Source organism: Ips typographus, linkage group LG16, assembly GCF_016097725.1.
Source record: "Ips typographus isolate SLU linkage group LG16, UJ_Ityp_2.0, whole genome shotgun sequence".
NCBI classification, from domain to species: Eukaryota; Metazoa; Arthropoda; class Insecta; order Coleoptera; family Curculionidae; genus Ips; species Ips typographus.
The window spans coordinates 1,021,408-1,043,167 of NC_138437.1; the positions used below are offsets into that span (position 1 = coordinate 1,021,408).

A 21,760-nucleotide genomic window follows, 5' to 3' on the forward strand; every position below is an offset into this window, starting at 1 on the left:
TCATGCTTAAATGAAAATTTTCCTTGATAAGGAAAACAACTGTCAAACTTGTCATTGTTATTATCAAACATCATGCATTCTAATGAGATAATTTCAGACACCTAACCGCCATTTGCACCGTCGTACTTTAAGCATAGCTTAAGTTAAGTGTGGTTTAGAGTGTGACTTTTTTCACCTGTACTGTCACAGTCTGACCAGCACTTAAATAAAACTCGAATTACAAAACGACGGTGCAAACGGGGCTAAATGATTGAAAATACATTAAACTTTATTTGAATTGATATTGGATTGTTGTACAATTATTATAATTAAAAAACGAATTATTTCTGAATTTTCAGATTTTCCAATTTTTTCCGGAAAATTACCGGAAACTTTCTGAAAAATGTAATACCTAAACTCAACACTTTTCAAAATAATATGAATTTTGAAAAAAATATTATTTATAAATTTATCCCTTCTGGACAGCACATTTCCGGTATAAAAGCTTCTAATCTTTCGGTAGCGTGACATTTCTACTATATATGGTATACAGGGTGATCAAAAGACAATTTCAAGGGCTACAAATCGCAATATTCAACCACCCGCTCGTATATATAATTGTCAAAATAACCGAGTTATTGACGATACAATGGAATAGCTTACAGGGTGATTCAATAAATTTTTAACATCCTTGTAACTTGTTTAATTGTCATTTTATAAAAAATACCAAATCCATCAGTATATAGGGTGTCTCAAATTTGAGCACCAAACCAAACTTATAATTTTTTTTTTCGATTTTTGGAATCTTCGTCAAATGTTTGTATCGATATTCAATTGTTTTTGCTCTAGCAGCCTTACTTTGATCACCCTCCTCAAAAGCAGAAATTCCCAATTTGAGCGAAATTTTGGTGCACTTTTCCAAAAAATCGTCCATAACTCGCTTATTTGAAACACCCTGTATATACACACCGTATAACAAAAGAAAGGTAATGAACGGGGCTATCACGTGACGTTGAACGGGCACGACTATGTTGTCCCGTTTAGCCCCTAGAGGGCGCCAAAGTTGACTCTCGTTTTTTTGCAGTTTTTGTTCAATATCTCAGGAACGTTTCAGGTTAGAGGTCTGACATTTTTTTCGTACCACGCACCGTTTGACTTTAAAAAACTAAAAACTAGAATTGTCAAGAAATTTCAAGTAAAAAATTTTTATTTTCAAAATTAACCTCAACTGCCTAAATACCTTCAAGCTAATAGTAAATATTATTTTTGAATTTTCAGTTTTTCCAATTTTTCCGGAAAATTACCGAACATTTTCTGGAAAAATTTCCATAAATTTAATTTTCCGGAAATTTTACATTCCTGGTAAAAACCTATTCACCAGTGACCAGGAACTATAAAATTAGAAATATTTGAGGAATTACACTGTAAGTTGTCTTTAAAGCTCCATGGAGCCAAATTTGACAGTTGGACGTTAAGGAACACTTTAATACTTTGCTTGCGTCACGTGAAAGCTGCATAACTGTCATAACTCACTCACCAGTGACCGGAAGGTATAAGATGCCAAATAGGTGTGTTTCTTTGAGAAATTGTACTGTAAGTTGTCTTCAAAGCTCAATGGAGCCAAATTTGTCAGTTCTGACGTTACTTTGATACTTACTGAGCGTCACAACTGTCAAATTTCGCTCTATAGGACTATAAATACAATTTACAGTGTACTTGATCCAAGCGGTAGATCTATTTTGGATTGGTAAGTTCACGTCACAGCTGCGTGATTTTTGACAACTGTCACGTGACGTAAAAAAACATATCGAAGTGTCTGTTAATGTCACAAATGTTAAAGTCAAGTCTATGGAGCTATAAATACAACTTGCAATGCGATTTATCGCAGAAATACAACTAATCTGCGTATTCCAGTTGTAGGTTAGCGCTGAATGAGTTTTCATAGTTGACAGCTGTCAGGTGACGTAAGAAAGATATCGAAGTGTCACTTAGCTTCACAAATGTCAAATTTGGGGCTTTATTCAGGTGTAAATATAAGGTACAACTGAATGAGTTTTAATAGTTATATCAAACGGAATGAAGTGTCACCTGTAAAATTTAACGTCTTAGTCTTAAACTGTCATTTAACGTCACAATTGCCAAATTTAACTCCAGAGAGTTACGAATAACAGTTTGCGGCGTGATTCATTAAAGACATGCAACAATTTGACATTTTACAGTTTCAGGTACTGTTCAATGAGCTTTGACAGCTGTCAGGCGACTAAGCCTGTCACTAAACGTCATAGCTAGTTAAGTTCGTCAAAGTGGTCCACGTTTTACGAACCACACCAATTAAAAGCTTTTTGAGTTTTTGGACGTTGACAAAATAACTGAATCAAGAGTTTTGGCATTGGCAACGTTGATTTTAAGGTTTGCCACGTGGAAAAAATGTTTTAGAGTCTGAAAACTGACATTTTTTAGTTTGTGAAGGTTTGGAGTGAGTTTAAAACGCCAAGATTACTGAGAATTTAACGAAGAACAAATATTCAAAATTCTGATTTACCGGTGTCCTGCATACATACATAAACTGTACAGAACGCAAAAGTAACTAACTCACTTGTTGAGTTTTTCCTTAAATTACTAAGTTTTCTAATCGTCATTTTAGCATTGAAACCCAATAAAAGAAAAGTAGGTGCATTTTGTTACAAAATAGAAACATATATTTGGTGAAACGTTACAAAGCCTTAAATAATCAGTATTCAAAGTGAGTTCTGAAATAATTAAGATTGGGACAGTGACATTCGACGTAACCTCATTTGCTAGTGAACATACGCGATTTGGTATTCATTGATTGGATGTTGCAAGAATGAGCTATAAATTTTAGTCGTCTATCGTACGTGGCTTGTTAAAAATATAGTATATTTTTTTGTGGGACACTTTCTAATTGCTTTTCCTTCTTATCACATACACTAATAATTTATCACAACTCTGAAAGTTCCACAGGTGATCGGAGAAAATAGTTTTAAGAGAACCGTAAGTAGACATAAACTTTCCTTTTTCAAATTGAAGAATTGCATTTTTTACCCTTTTTTATTGTATTAAATTCAATCCGAAAGTTAACTGCAGAAAATGGATAAAATAATAACACAAAGTGGTGCAAAGTTGACTAAAAAAATGTTATTATGGTCGAACTTTGTTTGAAAGAAAACAGCTTTAGTGTGGAGTATGCCCTTATAATTAGGAGTAATAGTAAGCAAAAACCGAACTTAATGACATGTCCGGCTTGTAATATTATTTCCCATTTTTTTTAAACTAAATCCGTGTCTTAGTAAAGAAAAATGAAATGAATGTAATCTTAGAGTCGTAAGTATTAATTTTTATTTTCAATTTGAAAGAAAAGTTATTATCGTTGAGGTTTGTTTTAAACATTGTTCATGCCTTTGACAGGGTTTTTGTTAATATTAATAAGAAAAAAATATTTTCATTCTTTTCTGCGTTTCCAGAAAACGGAAGTGTGAAGTGTGTTAAATATGCTTTTGGTTTGTTATGAAGCCGATTTAAAACGGTAAATCCCGCTTAAATTCTAATTAGTTAAAGCTCTATCTCTAGCCAATTTGTGACCTCATGAACAGCCGAAAATTTTAACACTTTTGAATTTGAAATGTTTTTGTAGAAAAATATCGGAGCACCAAAGGGTTCACTGCTAAATTGCCTCTGTCAGTTTCAAGTAAACCAAAATCAGAGTTAGTCGTCAGATTACCTCTAAAGTGGTTCTAATTAAATTTAATGTCGTTTTAAGGATCATTTTGGCTTTGATCTTAAATCGAAATTTAACGGCAAATCACGTTTAAATTTAAATTAGTTTCAAACCAATTTCGACGTAATTTACATGGCAAATTTTGAAGCAAAATGTAATTCTTCTCACTTATTTTAGTCGAAAACTATTTATGTTTTGACCTTCAAATTGCTCTTTGAAAAAAATCATTACAATTTGATGAGTCAATGTCTTGTCTGTCAATGACGTTATCCTGAAAATGCAGGTTAGATTCTGCGACTTTTTTGTACCAGACTTTAAGCTGAGTTCTCATCACCGCGTTTTGCGTCTGACGTCACTTATTTTCTATTGGTAGAAGCAAAATTTGACAATGACAGCCCGCAAGAAGCTGAACATTTTCAACTTCTTGCGTCTGTTTTTAGTGTTTTGACGTTTTGGACGACGTATATGGCAAAAGCTATATCTGAATGGCAAAACTGAGAAAAAAATGAATGAACACACTGAACAAGGCAGTTAAAAATCATGAGATAAACATGATTATGGGTGATTTCAACGCCAAAGTGGGAGAAGGAAGATTTGAAGCATTCGTGGGACCTTATGGACTAGGATTACGCAATGATCGTAGCGAACGTCTTTTTCCAATTCTGCCAGGAAGAAAATATGAAAATAACAAACACATGGTACAAGCTGCCACCTAGACGCTTATATACGTGGAAGGCTCCAAGAGATCGCCCAGACAACATAATCTGTAATTAGATCTATTACATACTCATCAAACAAACATTATGGGACATCGGTAAAGAGAGTGTGCTCAGACCACGTTCTCTTGATGGCGGTAATCAAAATCAAAATTATGACAATCAAAACCCATGTACCACAGCGAAAGATTAGGTTACGAAAGACTTAAAGTTGAAGAAACAAAAAACACCAAAAGTTACCAAAAATCTTAATGAGAAAATACTGACAACCATAGATCCACAGGCGGTAGAGGAAGCTAACATGGGTGACGTATGGAAAGAAATGGAGGCTGCCATGACCAACGTTGCAGAGGCAGAATTGGGACATAGGTAAACACTGGCGTTGTTTGAGGAACTAGGAGGGTACAAGAACAAAGGGAATGGTGATGACTACAAAAAAATCCAGAAAGTCATTAGAACGAAAATAAGAACCGCTAAGAATGAGTGGCTGAAACAACAGTGTGCAGAACTAGAACAACTACAAAGAATACACGATGACTTCAACCTACACAGAAAGAAAAAAGAGACGGCAGGAGTATATAGAAAGAGTACATTCTCTAATGTAGAAAACGATCAGGGAGAATTAGCGCAGGATGATCAACAGCGTAAAATCATATGGGAAAACTATAGCAGCAACCTGAGACCTGCTGTTGAAAATGTAGATGATAAAGACCTCTCGAGACCATCACAAAAGAGGAAATTATAAGAGCGATCAATACATCCTTTACCGAAAAAGAACAATGCAACAAAATGTGAGGACCACAGACTAATCAGCCTCATGAGTCCAAGCAAGACCAATTTGTAGAGAGGACAGACAAGGGTGTGTTCAATTTATATTCTGAAGCCATCTTTCAGGAAGCCCTAGAAGAACGCAACGTGTGCGTTAAGGTGAATGGTGAATGGGTCAACAATATTCGTTATGCGGACGACACAGTTCTAATTGCAGATAAATGGAAGATTTGCGAGATATGTTTGGGACTGTCGGGGAATGTAGTAAGAACATGGGCATCAATATCAACACCAAGAAGACTAGATTCATGATAATTACTCGAAAGCCACAAGAATTTCAAAACTCAAGCCTAACACGTGGCCTAGAACGTGGCTGTGTGAAAACTGGGAATCAGACACAGAAATGAGATGCCGGATTGAAAATGCCCGCAGTGTGTTCATGAAATTCAAAAAATTGCTCACCAATACTGATTTCGACCTTGGCTTGAGAATTAGATTTGCCAAATGCTATGTCTGGACAGTGTTGCTTTATGGCATGGAAGGGTGGACACTGAAGGTGAGCACTATGAACAAGCTGGAAGCATTCGAGATGTGGGTCTATAGGCTTGTACTGAGGATTCCATGGACTGCAAGAAGAAACAACGATGAGGTCTTGAGAATTATCAATAAAGACTGTTAGACACCATTAAACGTCGAAAAACAGCATCCTGGGCCACGTAATACGCAACGAGAGGTACCAATTCTTTCAATTGATAATTTTGGGGGAGATTGAGGAAAAGAGAGGAATCGGCAGGAAAAATATCTGGCTCCGCAACGTTAGGCAGTGGACAGGATTGAGGACAATGCAAGAACTAATGCATACCATACCTAATAGGGAAGAGTGGACAAATGTGATGGCAAACATCCATTAATGGACACGCAGCAGAAGAAGATCTCAAATTCATTTTTAGTTTTTATGTGGCAATTGCCATGGAACTCTGAGAATGGAAGATATTTCCAATCATCCTTGTTTCCAAGGCGACAATGAGGGTGATGAAGAATACACTTCTGCAAAACATGCTGAATTAGCTGAATAGCAGAATACCTATTGAAAACAGTTAAGTTAAAAAAATATAATTGTGACAAGTGACAATACGAAATATCGTGTTTAGAGACAACTACTGTGAACAAGGAAAAAAGTTTTGCCAGATCCGTCAGCTGAAAATTTACTGTTGACCAATAGGAAAATAAGTGACGTCAGACGCAAAACACGGTTATGAGCACTCAGCTTTAGACTGTTCAACGTCCAAAATTACCATTATTACTAAGATTGTCAATTTGTATTTTGACTAATTTGTACCTTAATTTGCCTCTAAAAGTAATTGCGATTTATTTGCAAGAGTAAGTTTTAAGTCGGTTTCCATATCAAAATCACCTTCAGATAATTGACGTTCTCCAGTTTATTCAAAATAATTTTTTTTAGAATGTTCATTTTCAATAAAAATGAGCAAAGTTGAAAAATTGGTAAAAAAATTTTCTTAAAAAAAATTGTGATAAACCTGTGTTTGATAGAGATGTGCGAAATGCTAGATAAGTACTACTACATATGTTACTGTACCACGTCAATACGATTCAATGTGCGGAAATCGATGCTTATATAAATATCGGACATCTCTAGTAAATACCCGAGCGGTGCTGTTAAATAGATAAGGGTGGAGAGCAAGTTCTCCAAACAGTTGCCTCCGGTCAGACCTCTTTTATTTCGGAAGTTAATCGAATTATCCTGGACATTTCGCCGGCCACAGATGGCGGGATATAAATTTACTTTCTGGTTTTGTTCGATTTAGGAACTCTTACCTTTCAACGTTTTAGAGGGAGGCGGTCCATCTCTGCTCCATGGAGGGTCTCCGTGCCCAGAAAAGTCTCTTAATTTTAAGTAGGAGATCGTAAGTCGTATAATACTAGCTTTGTCTAATTGCGAGGTAATTGCGGCTGGCAGGGGCAACATCTTGGCGAGTTCATAGAACTCATAGTTTTCTTTGCCTCTTCTTGAACGAGCTGCGTCTCTACTCTTCTCTTTACGCAATTCCAAGATACTGCAAAAAAAATATACATTATTAGCATAGGCGACTAGAATGACAAGTGTATAAAAATGAAAGAACGAAAGCCAATCTGCCAAATTGAAATAAAAGTGAAATCCCAAACGAGACAAAAATAACGATTGTTTCCTTTCATAGTTCGAGTTCGCCCAATTTAACACAAAAGGGCAGCGTGTGAAAACAAAATTACACTGAGAACTTTGCTCAAATTGGCAGAAATTGGCTTGCGCTACTTGAAGTGGGGGCAGTAGCCCCGTGAGACCGCTGGCCCCCTCAAAAGCCGTTATTAGGTTATCCTGATGGTCTTAAAGAAAACGCTCTTTTGCCAGTTTCACACATCGGAATGTCCAAAAAAATACCCTGACAAAAAAGCAGAATTTCATCTAAATAAGCCAAAGTTACTGAAGCAAAAGGCGTCAAAACATAATAGGACACGTCCTGAAGTCTCCACTAGGTTTTCGACAGAATGCTGACTTAGTGGCCGCGAATGTGAGCTTTTACGATCACCGGACGTGCGATCTCCGTCCAGCTAATGAGTCGAACATCCCTCGGGCCACTTTAAATCCGGGGACACAGAAAAGCTTCCGGGACGTCGGTCCCGATACTTGTTTGACCGTTGCTTGTTTTATTTGCGTCCCCTGTCATAAAACTGATGACTTTCTTACGTGGCTCTTCAACTTTTACTGTGTATCATCTGTTCGGTACGAGGGAGCATTACTTAACATTGACACAATTTACTTTCTTTTACTCTTATTCGGGGGAGCTTTATGACTCTATTTTGGTTGGGTCCGTCAACTTAGAAAATAAATCACAATTCGCGCGTTTCGTTGTAGTTTCAAGACAAAAACCTATTTCGTTAAATACGGCGTAAAGATATCAGCCTAAATAGGGCATATATAGGGTGTAAAGGTTGTATTGAAATAGTCTGTCCCTGCGGGAAAACTTGAGACCGTGCCTCAAAGCAAAAAGGCGGAAATTACAATTCTACCTATATGGGACACGGGCCCCTGAGGATGAATAAAGTCAAAAGTAACGCAGTGCGATCAAGAAACTTTGTAACCCCATGGAAGTTTAAAGATTTACCTTTATTTGTCGATAAAAAGGATTTGCCTCTATTAGGGACTATTTTTCCATTGCAGTAAAAGCAAAAACGAATAATTGCACACTGTAGCTGCGATAAAGACAGATTGAAAAAAAGACTCTAGGGGTGAAAGTAATAAATTTCTATCATAACTGGAATTGTCGTAATATTAGTCCGGTGTTTATGTCGTATATCAAAACAGTGGCGTAACCACAAAGATTATGTCAAAATTTTCTCGTTAAATTAATATTACAACTTGAAGGTTGAAGTGTCTAGAACTTTAAAATCATTTACCCAAGTAAATCTTGGTAATTATAGTTTCAAACTAATTTTGACCTAATTGGCCTTCACGTAAAATGTCATTAACACTTGTAAACTTAAGGTTTTGTGACTTTTGTGTACAGACATCTTAAGACTTACTAGTGTACAATCTGCTAAATTGCTACCAAATTCAGTTTAATTAAACAAAAATTCATTTCAATAAGGCTCATTTCGGTTTGCCTTCAAAAGCTCAACTATAGAGAGGTAAATTCCGTTAAGGAGCTCATTAGCAAGCCAATATATCGAATTAACTGACATTCAAACTTATAAGTGAAAAATTATTTCTGTAAACTTGTATTTTTGTGGAAAATAATAGACGGACAGTAGTTTGGACACTGCTATAGTTTTCCAGTAAATTATGGTTAATTAAGGCAAAATTTCTTCAAAAGACCTATTTTGGCTTGCTATTAACTGTAATTTCAACTATAAATGTCGTTAAAAGTGTATCATTTGGATTTATGTTACATTTTACATTCAAATGTTTAAGTAAAATATCTTCTTTGATACTGGTAAACTGATGGTGCTTTTGTTGAAAAGTAATGCAATAATGTAACACTGATCTCCAATACGTTATTTTTTTTTTAATTAAATAATAAAAATATCAATAGGACCTATTTTGGCTTGCCATTAACTGAACTTTGAATTGTAAATCCAGTTAAAAACAAATTAATTTAAGACACTTGTCAACAGGTATATATGTGGAATCTCGTACATCAAACGAAACAATAATGTTAGCTTAATATTTTCCTATACGTGTCTCTTATCATTTCTGACATATTAAAGTTTGGGTTATAACTTAAGAAGATTTTCAGCAAGTGGTAACACATTTATTGAACCAAATCTTGAGAAAATTCTATGACTCTTGAAAAATGGCTAACAAATTTACTTAAATGATTCTCAGATTTTCTGCGGAAATTAAATGTCCAAAATGGCGTTGAAAGGCTTATACAGTCAAGAACTAAAAATGGTGGTTAACCTAAGGTAATTAAATGCAGCAATAAAACATAATCAACTTTCTGCTTACTAAATTCAAGATGGTTCTCCAAAATTTGAAACTGCTATTTAAAATGCCATCGAAATTCAAATAGCGTTCAAAAAAACACCAAAATATTGGTTGAATTGTCTGAACTGAAGAAGATGACCTTAAAGTAGAGTAGATTATACACGATATGGTAGAATTTCATTTTTAAGACGGTAGTTTAGGCAGTTTTAAATAGTAATAAAGTTAATCTCAAATAAGTGTAGTTTTAATACTGGTTGTCTAATTTTACAGGATGTAAGAGGGCGTCAAACAATCAAAGGGTCGGTTTCGTATGCTAAGAAAGTCAAGTTGTCAATTGTCATTCTAGTAAGTTAATTTGACAAACCTGGTTATGTTCTAAATTTCAAGATGAATCAAATGATTAAATTTGAATTCCTCCAGAGTTAGAAATTCAAAATGGCATCTACGATTTGAAAAAATCAATCAAAATGGCGTGTCAATTTCTGTGACAATACTCTTCATTTTCATTCATATCCACAAAACTATACTATTATATATTTGTTTGTGTCTAAATGATAACCAAGCCCCAGCACCTAGTGGCAACGTTGGAGCTATGTAATAGGGAAGTGAATAGGTCACGTGTTTGTCACATGTCACTAGAATTGTTGTAAAATTAATTAGATGAAAATTTTAGTGTCGAATAAACCAAAACAGCAGAAATGTTTTAAACAAAAAGGTTTTAGAGTTTTCACATTAACTTATTATAGTGAAACTAAATAAATAAGTTTGAATGATTTTAATAAGCCTAAAAAGAAGGTCATTCCTAAACAATTATGTAAAACAATGACACAGTTTTTGTGAATATAAAAAAACACGATAAGTGTTACTAATATCACACAAAGACGTACTTCATAACAAAACTTAGGGTCAATTGTATACCAGCGAACCAAAAACCACAACACTGAATAAACTTATAGACAGATGACTTATTTAACCTTTAAAAATTAACATTATTTAAATATCTGGATTACTGCTCCTTCTTTTCTGTATTTTTTGTTAACTAATTTGAGATTGATTTCATATAATTTGTACTTATCTAAAGAATACATCAGAAAGTAAAATTGTAGCTTTTAGAATTTTTTTTTTACGAGCAGAGTTATACACAGGACATTTTTTAAAAACAAAATTGAGAAAATTATTGTCATATTGAATTTCTAATGGTTTTTTCCCAGAATCTAATATTAAAAATAGAATCAAAATGTCGATAGCTAATTAGTTATTTTGAGTCTGTATCTAAGTATGGTCAGTGCGAGCTTTTCATAACAATAGAAGTTATAACCACAACCATAATAAGCGGCTGGTAATTTATTAACCAATTTGAATTTTATTCTGGTTTTTTAGCATGCTTGAAACGCGGACAATCGTTTATTTGAAGACGATGACGTTATTTGAAGTCTCTTATACAGGGTGGGAATCTTAAACACGAATAAGTACCTATTGGTTAGTTACGGGTTGTTTAGTAAATGGACAAAAAATTCTCCATTAGAACATGTCTTGATATTGACAAAGACATTTACAAAGGTTATCTCATTATGACAAAATGACTAAGACAAGGTTAATACAATGACACACATATGCAATATAAGCAATGGAATAACATTAAATCAGCAAAACATTGACAACGTTTGCCATACTTCTACCAAAAGCATTTACATCTAGAAGGGCCAATAGAAGGATATATAGAATATATGACAACTAAATCATACACTTCTTTGCAAGAACAGGGAAACTGTCTGTATTCTCAGTATAATTGAACCAGCCAAACCACTGCAAGAAATATTCTTAACAAAGTATACTGATATAGACTCTGAAATCAAGTTTCAAATTTGTTAAAAATCCCGACTCGACTAGTTAGTAACTAATATTAATAATACAACAAAGTGTTCAAATTGTCTTGTTTTGTTCTTATACCATACCATGAACCTGCACCAAACACCTACTATTTTCTAATTAGCATAAATTTATAAGGATTGGTGCAAGTGCCCAGAAATGGATATCGTAATTAGCATTCATGTTGGTTCGTCAACAATGTATGGAGTGTTGAAGCGCACTTGTATTTTTTCATACTATACTTGCACTCCTGCTAATTGTAGTTTTTGTTATTTTGATATATTTCAATAAAATTTGCATACTTATTGTTAAGTATTGGGAATCAATTGGAGCAGTTAATTCGGTACAATACAAATACAGAAAAAGTTTAATTGATAACAACAATAAAGTCAAAATATGTAAATCACAAGTAACACTGAGTTTCCGGCGAGTATATCGTATCTGGGAAAAAATTTTATATGCTCATACAACTCTCGTGTTTATCATGAAAATTATTAAATTAGCAAAACAAACAGGTTTAGAGCTATTTCAGTAAGCGATCTAATGAAAGTTCCTTTCCGCAAAAAGTATCACTCGGTTGCTATGTTACTGTCGCATAAGAAGCTCTAAAAATGTTATACAAATCGATAAAGTTTCGCAAAATAGAATAGTTTTCCAGATCCTTGGGACACACATAAAGATAGATTCTCTCGAGTCGTGAAAGGTTCTAGCAGGATAGTTATGTAAATATTCAAAAATGGGGATTTTGTTGACTATAGACCTCCATCCATTGGGTCTATATTTGAAAAACAGCCACAAAATTATTTTTCCTCATGAAGGACTTAATGCAAACCAATTTGTATGCGGACAGTTTCTAGGATGATTAAGAAGATCATGGATGGCCTGGAGAGGAAGAATAACGTCAATCTAACTCTGTGAGACTTAAGAAAAGCTCTTGATTTGATGTCTCATGGAATGCTATTAAAAAAGTTATCTGAATATGGTGTAAGAGGAAACAACCTCAAGTTGGTGGAGTCTTACTTGACGGGTAGACAATAAAGGGTATAGTTGGACTTGTAATGTAAACATGTTACTCCTTTTGACTGTTATTGTTATTGTGACGATATTTATTTGGGCTGTAGTGTAATTTTAGGAGGAAAACAATAACCCCTTGGAGGTACAACAGTCGTGGTGAGTTTCTTGAAATCCATAAGAACAATAATAACTCAGAAAAATGAGCAATTTTGAATTAGAAAAATATAATTTAAAAATTGCAAGTGTAATCTAAAAAAATGTGCTTATAAATGTTAAGCATTCAATCAAATGCCTCATAGTTATAATGCCTCAAACTGCCTTGAAATACATCAAAACGCCTTTAAATTATTTAAACTGCCTCAGGATTCCTTCAAATGTTTTTTCTTAAATTTAGTTATAAGTCCCCTGGTATTGAGATAATGATAAATCTTGATGAAATACACACTTGAAATTAATTTTTTTATGGTCACCTGCTTTTACAATTTGTACTTGACTTTTGACTATTTTCAAAATATCGATAAGGATTAATGATTCAATAAGAATCACTTCCTCAGGTTACGTGACTGTTTTTATATAATTTTGAAGACCCAAAAGCTTAAAAGTGATTTTTTTAAAGGTCAGGTAACTGCTTTTCCAAATTCTGATAAACAAAAAATATTTTTGTAGGGTTGCCTGAAATTATGGGTTATATTTTGACGTTTGCACGAATCTTCTAACTGTCATAGTAACCAAGTTAGCACGTGTCAAATAAAGTCACTTATCATTTAAAGTTGAAAAATTGGTAATTTAAATTTTGACAGTTTTAGTAGTTTAGTTTCAGTAAAATTGTAAGAACTAGGTCACGTGACTTGATAATTCAATTTTTGAACTTGCAACATTGTAAAGGCCAGTTGAACTTCAAAACGCAGTTTAAACTTTGAAAAATGGTAAATTAAATTTAGACAGTTGTTAAAACTTAAATTGCAAAATACACGTTACGTGACGTTGTAAATGCAATTCTGCATGTTCTTGCAACACTGTAAAGGCAAATTGACATCTGTCAAAATTATTAAATTAATTAAATTACATTTAGAATGAATGCAAATTTACATTTGCAAGAGACACATCACGTGACTTTGATTATGTCATCTTAGAGCTTGCAACACTGTCCAAGCCAATTGACACCTGTCAAAAACAGCCAGGTGACTTTAAAATGTAATTTAAATGTTGAAAAATTGGTAAATTATTATAATAATTTGTAATAAATATTATTTCAACTCAATACCATGTAACAAAGATTTTACCATAATAATTACATGCTGTTCTATTCAATTTTCAGTCAATTTTGTTATAATACACTACATTTTGAAATATACAGACAATGCCTCAAAATACTCTCAAAGGCTTTATAAATATCTTAAAATGCCTCGTAATACCTCGTAATGCCTCATAATAATGGGAAACTGTCTCATAATACCTCGAGTGTGTACACCAAATTACCTCGGCGATCTAACCCTCGGGTTAACCTAACCTGTTTAACCACCTCACATTTTCTAGTGAGAACACTCTGTAGAGTACAAGCACACATTTTTTCCATTTATTTTAATAATCGTAGTAAGGTATGTTGCAGAAGCCAAAAAATATGCAAAATTAACAATTTGGCTTTGCTAGACAAAACGATAATAGATAGATCGTATACACCCTATAGAAAACACTTAAGTATTGCATTTATTTAATTTTTTGTTATTCCAAATTAAAAAAGCTAGACAAATTTAGAGAAACAGAAAAAAATATTGGATACAAAAGTTTTAGAGAATAATTAAGATGCATAGTTTACAATTATTTTGGTGGTTCATCACGCAAAGGCGTGGCAGATAAAATATTAGTTTTTTTAATAGAAATCTGTATTTATTAATACAATTCTAGATTCTCCATGGAATTTTAAAACTTTCGTGTCCTATATCTAAACTTAAAATAATACATTTGTCAATTCTAACTAAATTTAGTGAAATTACATGTTTTGAAGTACTATTACGGTTTGGATCAATAACTAGTTATTAATTATATTAGAAATAATGTAATTAACTGTTTTTTGTTGTGAATTTACAAAGAAAAGTGTAAATTTACGCAAAATTACATTTGTAACAAAACTACAATGTTATTTTATGTAATATATAGCAGATATTTTTTAACAGTGTGTATAGAATACTCATATTTAGTACGCGAACGTTCTACAGGGACGACAAAAAGTTTAAAAAAACTGTGTTAGTCAAAATATATGTAAAAAAAATTTAACGCCCTGTATAGCATCTAACAAAGTTAATTTGCATTAATTTTTTTGTTGTCCCTGTATAACGTTCGTGTTAAATTGGAGTATTATGTCTTTGAAAACAATGGCGCTGCAATGAATTGTATATTTTGAAAAAATTAAAATATTGGAATTGGTTTTGACAGTATAAACAAAACAGTTTTAGAATTTTATGGAGATTCTAAAACTATAGTTTAAAACTATAGGGGTAATATTTAAAAAAACCGCTAATATTATATCTGCCACGCCTTGATCTGATGTCTTTTAAAATAGAGTCATTTAATATTGGACTTGTGAATTTTTTTTAAGTGCAAAATTGATAAAAATTTATTATAATGTATACTAAAATTGCCTTATGTTTCTTATCTAGAATTAAATTCTTATCTTCCTGATTTAAAAGAAAAACATAAGTAGCTAGGTATGGTTAGTTAATCATTTTGTGACACCTGGTAGAATTAAGCTCCTAGCCCCCGACCTATATAGAGTATGCGTATGGAAAGAAGTTGAATTAACGGTTTAGCTGTAAATGACCGAAAGAAACGCTTTGGAACATCCTGTATTTCCGGTTAAGTAGTTTGCTATTGTTATCTTTCATAAACATCTATTCTATATTTTGGTCAAAAACTAAAAGGACTATTGATGGCACAAATGGCTTCTCTCCGCCACTGATTTGACCAAAATAAGTAAATCCTCGAAAAAAGAAAAAAAAAACACATATTATTTTCCTGGACGGTAGTTGAAAGCCTGTTTTTTCGTTTTATTTTATTGTCCCCTCATATGTGGATTCCGCCCCATATAATCGTTTTATGATCTCTTGGGACTCCTATTTTTCGGACGTTATAAAGGCCTATTGGGGGTAAAATAGTGTTAGAGGGAATTATCAACGTCACACTTCGTTTGTTTTTCCTCAAAACTGTTTAGATTTTAGATAGAGTAACAGTTGCCCATCAGTAATTTAATAACTGTTTGTTCTACCCTTGATCAAAAACCCATCCACCACTACAAACTATACCATAAACCAATTAAATGAAGAAAAAAATTAAACTCATTGACATGCCCTGGTTCAAGAAGAGGAGTCTGTTTGTAGGGGACACAGAGATCCGCCGGTACGAACCAAGAGTGAGTAAATGCCGGATTGATGTTCACTCCAAGACCAATGGGAGATTGATGCGCATTAGGATGGTGCTGGAAACCCGAAGTTACTGCGTAGTCCATTGCCACAGCTTGGTATGGCAACATATTTTATCAGTCCAAACGCGCACTTAAAAATAGTTTTACACTTCAGTTCCTAGACTCATTTTTGACTCAATACTCGCGCAAGAAAAAGACTTGGCATGTTGGTGAACAAGTTAAACAGTAACATTGCCGCAACTCGATTTGGCGCGGAAACATTTAAACAATGTCAAAGTCGCGTGTTGTCGGGAGTGACTAAAAGACCGGCACCGTATACTTGTCACGTCAGTCGTGCACAAAGAGTGACTAATAACCGAAAAGAAGCGCACGGATTTCCTAACGAGCAGTGGGATGTGAGGGGGCGTTACGTTTTGGAATTCCGATACTCGGGTTGGTTAGAAGTCACGCAGCCGAGTTCGCGTCGCGCATACAGACGGGCTATTCGTTGTATTCGACGCCCACGTAGCCCCGTGAAGTTGTCAACAAGTAGCCAATATGCATCCTTAAAATTTTCACCGGTCACGAACGGTACTGACCTGTATACCCTCGATTTATGTCTGTTTTGCTCCAAAAATAACCAATCGATAATCAACATTTGCTTATTTTCGTTTCATCTTGATCCTGAAATTGTTATGCCCTTTCAGGACCTTATCGTCGTTTATATAAAACGTATCTAAATACCATGCACACTTTCTTATGCTTTGTTATTAAATATTAATTATGAAACATTAAACTTTATTTTAATACTCACGGTTCTGGAAATTGAAGACATCTGAAATAAACAGAAAGCTGATCAGATATTTTACTTGGATGGCAGTGTGAGTACTTATTTTCAGTGTCATATTGTATATAAAACGTTACAGAATTTAGCCCTTGACATAAAAATACATAATTGAATAGGACGTAACAAAGGGAGCAAATTTGGAATTGAAAATTAGTCATCAAAGTCAAAAACTGTTTAAATGGTTAACTCTCCATGGAGCATGATGCACATTTGACGTCACGATGACGGTTGGTCAATCTATTGTTTTGTTCAAATATGTCATCGTTATGTCAAATTCACTCTGCACGCCAATGGAGGGTTAACTCAAATGCGTCCATTTAAACCAGGGGGGGTAAATGATGTATGTATAAAATAATATAATACATTACATGTATAAAATCATGTATTATACATAGGGTTGTTAAATTTCATGAAATATAAAAATGAGTTGAAATTTCACCAAAGTGGTCATAAAATTAATGAAACTTATAAATATTCATGAAATTTCAATAATTTCATACTAATCCTGAAATTTCTAGGTGTGTCTTCTGGCAAAATTTACATTTTACGTTAGGTATTTTTGTGGCTGTTAAAATACTCCCACACTTTTGCTTTGGGCTTCATTATCAAATTCACATTTTACTATTCCAAGTAGGGTTTAGTTTAGTAGGAAAAGACACCTTACTAGTTTACGTACCTGCACCTATCCGGCTTTAACATATATGAATTTCTTTTCATCAAATCAATTTGGACCAGTTTACTTTGAGTCGTTGGAGAATTGGTTTGAGTTTGAGATTGATTGAGAATCAAATTAATAAAATTCAAATACTTATGAGTTTTGAGGTTAGAACCCAGTAAGCATTAAGGTTCCGTTCATGTGCTTTTCAAGTTCGGATTTGCTTCCCCGAGGAACATTCTTTTTGGTACGAGTTATTCAGACGCAGAATACGTTTCGTGCAGCACGTGAATTTAATCACATGTTATGCACGTGATATGAACTTGCGCAAGAAACTCGTTCCGCATGGCAATTGTCATGTATCTCCTCAGTAGAATATGCATTACATATTCTTTTCTACGATCATGGCATTTGCTATTCATATTCTTTAGGCATACCATATAAAATAAATAATATGCATATATGTATATGTTTTTTAATAATACTTCTAAAGAAATAGCCATTATTGACATATGTGACAGACGATAGAGATGGGCACGAGTTCGAGAGATTATATTATATAATTGTCTCCCAAATTATTTCAATTCAAATGTGAATTACACCTAAAGTCTAAGTTTAGACCAATCACAAATTGTAATTTACGCAAATAATGCACACGTGACCTCACTCTATCATTCATAGTTTGTTCCTCCATGGCCCATCTCTAGCTTATAGTGACAGTAATATTCCTAGATATCTAAAAAGTACATAATAAACATATGTTTCCTAAGAATATGATATTCATATTTTATTCACTTTCAACAGAACCTGTAAGGAACGTAAAAAGGACGTGAAAGGGGAGATCTGTAACATCAAAAAAGTACATTCCATTCAGGTTCCCATGTAATTTTGGAATGTGTCAAGAACGTGAATGCCATCTTGGGAACATTTTTAACGCGTGCTAAAAACATGACACTGCTTAATGGGAATGTTGTCATTTGTCAATAATAATCCTTTCTTAATTGAAATAATGATATATTCAAGGAAATATCAATGAAACTTTCATAAACCATAACATTTTTGAAGGTTCCTAAATTTCATTGACTTTTTATTGAAATTTCAGATATTTCATAAAATTCAGATATTTTCGAAATTTAGAGCGGATCGCGGAAAGATTCAGAAACTTCACGAAATTTCTGATTGCTTCAATTTGAAATTTCCAAACTAACAACCCTAATTATACATGAAAAATGTATAATACTTTGTAAGAGTGACATGACAAGTATGACATATTAAACGTCAATACCAAAGATATCAGATTTTAGAGGAAAAAAGTTGCAATGATAAAATGTTAATAAACTTAAAATATTTCATCAAATAAGCTTACAATAAAACGTTTTTCCGAAATTTCGTATTTTTTCGAATATTTCCGGAAGTAATCGGATTTTTTTAAATGTAAAACGGCATAAGATTGACCTCCACTTTGCCTTCATTTAACCAACTTTGTATCTCTTACCGTTTTCGAGATCCCCATAGGGCATTTATTAGGGAGGGCAAGGAGTAGAAACAACATAAAGCTCAGTGACGGTTTTGCTATATAAGTACATATAACAAAGCAAAAATAAAAACCACTAATTCTACAGGGTGATTGATTGTTTGTTGTTTCTGGAAAACAAGACCTGGATTTTTTTTAAACTTGATTACCTACTAGGTTATCCGATCCGATCACACTAAAAAGTGGTATCAAGTTTGATATTTTAAATGAGACACCTTGTATATTATTGCCCAAATAAGAGTGGCACTCGGGTTTTTTGACTAAACGGTTAATCGTAGAGCTTAGAAAAAAATTCATGTAACCAAAGAATCGCAGTTTCGGAAAATGTTCACAAGAGACATTAACAACTCAATTCCAGTTTTATTTTAATTTTTTTTAGAGACAAAGGGGAAAATCGATATTAAGAAAGGCGTAAGACAGGGATTTATATGTAGTCTCACCAATCTTATTCAACCTATACTCAGAAGACATCATAAACAGAGCACTTTCAGAGCAACAACAGAAGATATGCCGATGACACGATTGTAATTGCAGAAACTCTAGAAGATCTTCAAATACTAACAGAATAGTAGAATGCAGCGAAGAATACGGATTACTTATACACTAACACTACACATATTATTATACACTTAATATCAGCAAGACAAAAATAATGGTTGTATCTAAATCACCAGAAAATAATTACCTGGAAACTGTTGTCAACGAAAATAACGATAGCTCTGAAGAAATCAGGATCAGAGTGGAAAAAGCTAGAGCCACACAAATACTAAAATAAAGGTGTTAAGTTGTTATGCCTTAAGCTTAAAATTCACCTTGTGAGATGTTACGACATGCTGTCCGTTCTTTTCTATCAAATGGAAGCGTGGAAACTGAAAAAGATCGATACTAAGAGGATAGAAGTATTTGAAAAGAATATCGTGGACAGAGTGAGTGAGAAATGTGGAGGTTGAAGAAAGAGACAAAAATGACACTATTAAGAAACGCAAACTGTAATACTTGATGGGACATGTCATGTGGGGAGATAAATATCAGTTGTTTCATCTTTCGTTCAAATAAAAAGCCAAAGATCCACAGGAAGAAAATGGAATTCATGGTTGAAGAACTTGACAGAATGGTACAATAGTAACAACCATTTAGATCTGCAGCCGTCATGTAAACATGTTCATCATGTTCATCGTCACTTTATGTGCCAAATAACAAGAAGCAATTGCCATATTGTACTTTGCGCACTTGAAAGGCGAAGATTAACCCATTTTAAAGATTACCCCTTTTGATGAATAACTTGAAAAAGAAGAATGCTAGAAAGTTGCGGTTTTTCCTGTCTGATATAGTGTTTAAGCCTCTTCATTTGATTTTTTTGATTTGGACGGTAAAATAGGGTTTTTGTCACCTAAAATCATCATTTATAGTGCTTTTGATGCACTAATACATGAAAAAAAGTTTTTAAAAAATATTGAATTTGATACTACACTTTTTGGTATAAAAGTAGTCTCCAGACCATCAATCACCCTGTATGCTCACAGAAAAAAATGCATGTATGTTCCTAATTTGTAACATTATTACGTATCTATAGTATAAACTTCCTTTTTAAATACGGCAATCAATTAATTGTAATTTTAAGAGCTAACTTTTTGAAGTTTCTACGTAACTGTATTAAAGTTAAATCAACGTTACACATTTACCGCTTTTATAATATGTTCATATTTAGGTAACTACAATTCAACGTTGATTTGCATCTTACTTGAATGGGAATGTAGTAATAAAACACTTCATTCCCTTTGCACAACAATGTAACTAATCAACTGGTACAAACGTTTTATAACATTTGCAAAGTAACGTGAAAGAAACGTTGATAAGCTTTACGTTAAATTACATTTGCAAACCAACGTTGCTGATGTTCCAAGTTGAATTAAGCGATATTTTTGCTTTGCTTTAACGTTTCTTAATCTCAGTAAAACGTTTCTTCTGCTTAGTTGTGCTTATTGGGTAATAAAGAAGTTGATAAGTATTTCTTGCAAACATTGAATAAGTTAATTCAACGTTGGATTGCGTTTCAGTAAAACGTTTCTTCAATGTAGCTGTGTTTATTGGGTACATTAAATAAGTACTGCATAATACAGGGTGTTCAAAGTTTGTATACCAAATAGTATAGCGTTGATCTTTTACACACCACTGTAAAAAAAGATTTGCAATTTTACTTTTAATAACGCTGTAATTATATTATGTAAAACACAACAGAAAATTACATTACTCTCACAATGTTATCATCTATAACAATTTAATAACCTAGTAAAAAAACAATGAGGTTATCGTCATTTCAAATGTCGTGATTTACAAATGTATCATGATTCTGACATATGAGTAATCGAAATTTGAACATTTCCGACTACACTTGTGTTTAACTGATGATAATACCTTTTTGACAATTGACCCTTAGTTACACATTTTTTAGTACCTAACGAAAAGACTGAAGGGCGCAGTAATACAGATTAGAATGACAAAGACAACCGCTCAATCAAATCTAACGATGTTAAACCACGACATGCATAAAAGAAGTCTTTCCCTAAATTTGGGCATTCGGACCCCACCCAATCAAAGGTTTGCTGAAAAAATAACAGTGGACATTAATTGAAGGGTGCAGCCGATAGATTCAATAGGCTGGTGGCTTCATTTGGCATTAAAGAGAACGGGGTAGGAAACAAAGACAGGGTCGAATTAAGAAAACATCATCGAAGTTTCAATTGCCAATTAATGGAGAGAAG

General features: G+C 33.6%; 1 protein-coding gene and 1 long non-coding RNA gene across 5 annotated transcripts in view; one reads left to right on the forward strand and one right to left on the reverse strand.

Annotated features, from left to right (window-relative positions):
* Positions 1-21,760, forward strand: part of LOC145739058 (uncharacterized) — a 239,962-nt gene that overhangs the window by 89,633 nt on the left and 128,569 nt on the right. The window lies entirely within an intron of this gene.
* trh (PAS domain-containing protein trachealess) overlaps positions 1-21,760 on the reverse strand; it is a 145,907-nt gene that overhangs the window by 16,212 nt on the left and 107,935 nt on the right. Inside the window, exons 4-5 of one of the 4 annotated variants that reach the window (XM_081993835.1) lie at positions 16,777-16,797; positions 7,036-7,274 (exon numbers count right to left, since the gene is read on the reverse strand). In XM_081993835.1, the coding sequence (XP_081849961.1) occupies positions 7,036-7,274; positions 16,777-16,797 (260 nt within the window). Of the gene's footprint in view, positions 1-7,035; positions 7,275-15,909; positions 16,332-16,776; positions 16,798-21,760 lie in introns of those variants that run through there. The other 3 variants (XM_081993838.1, XM_081993837.1, XM_081993836.1) reach the window with 3 other exon arrangements.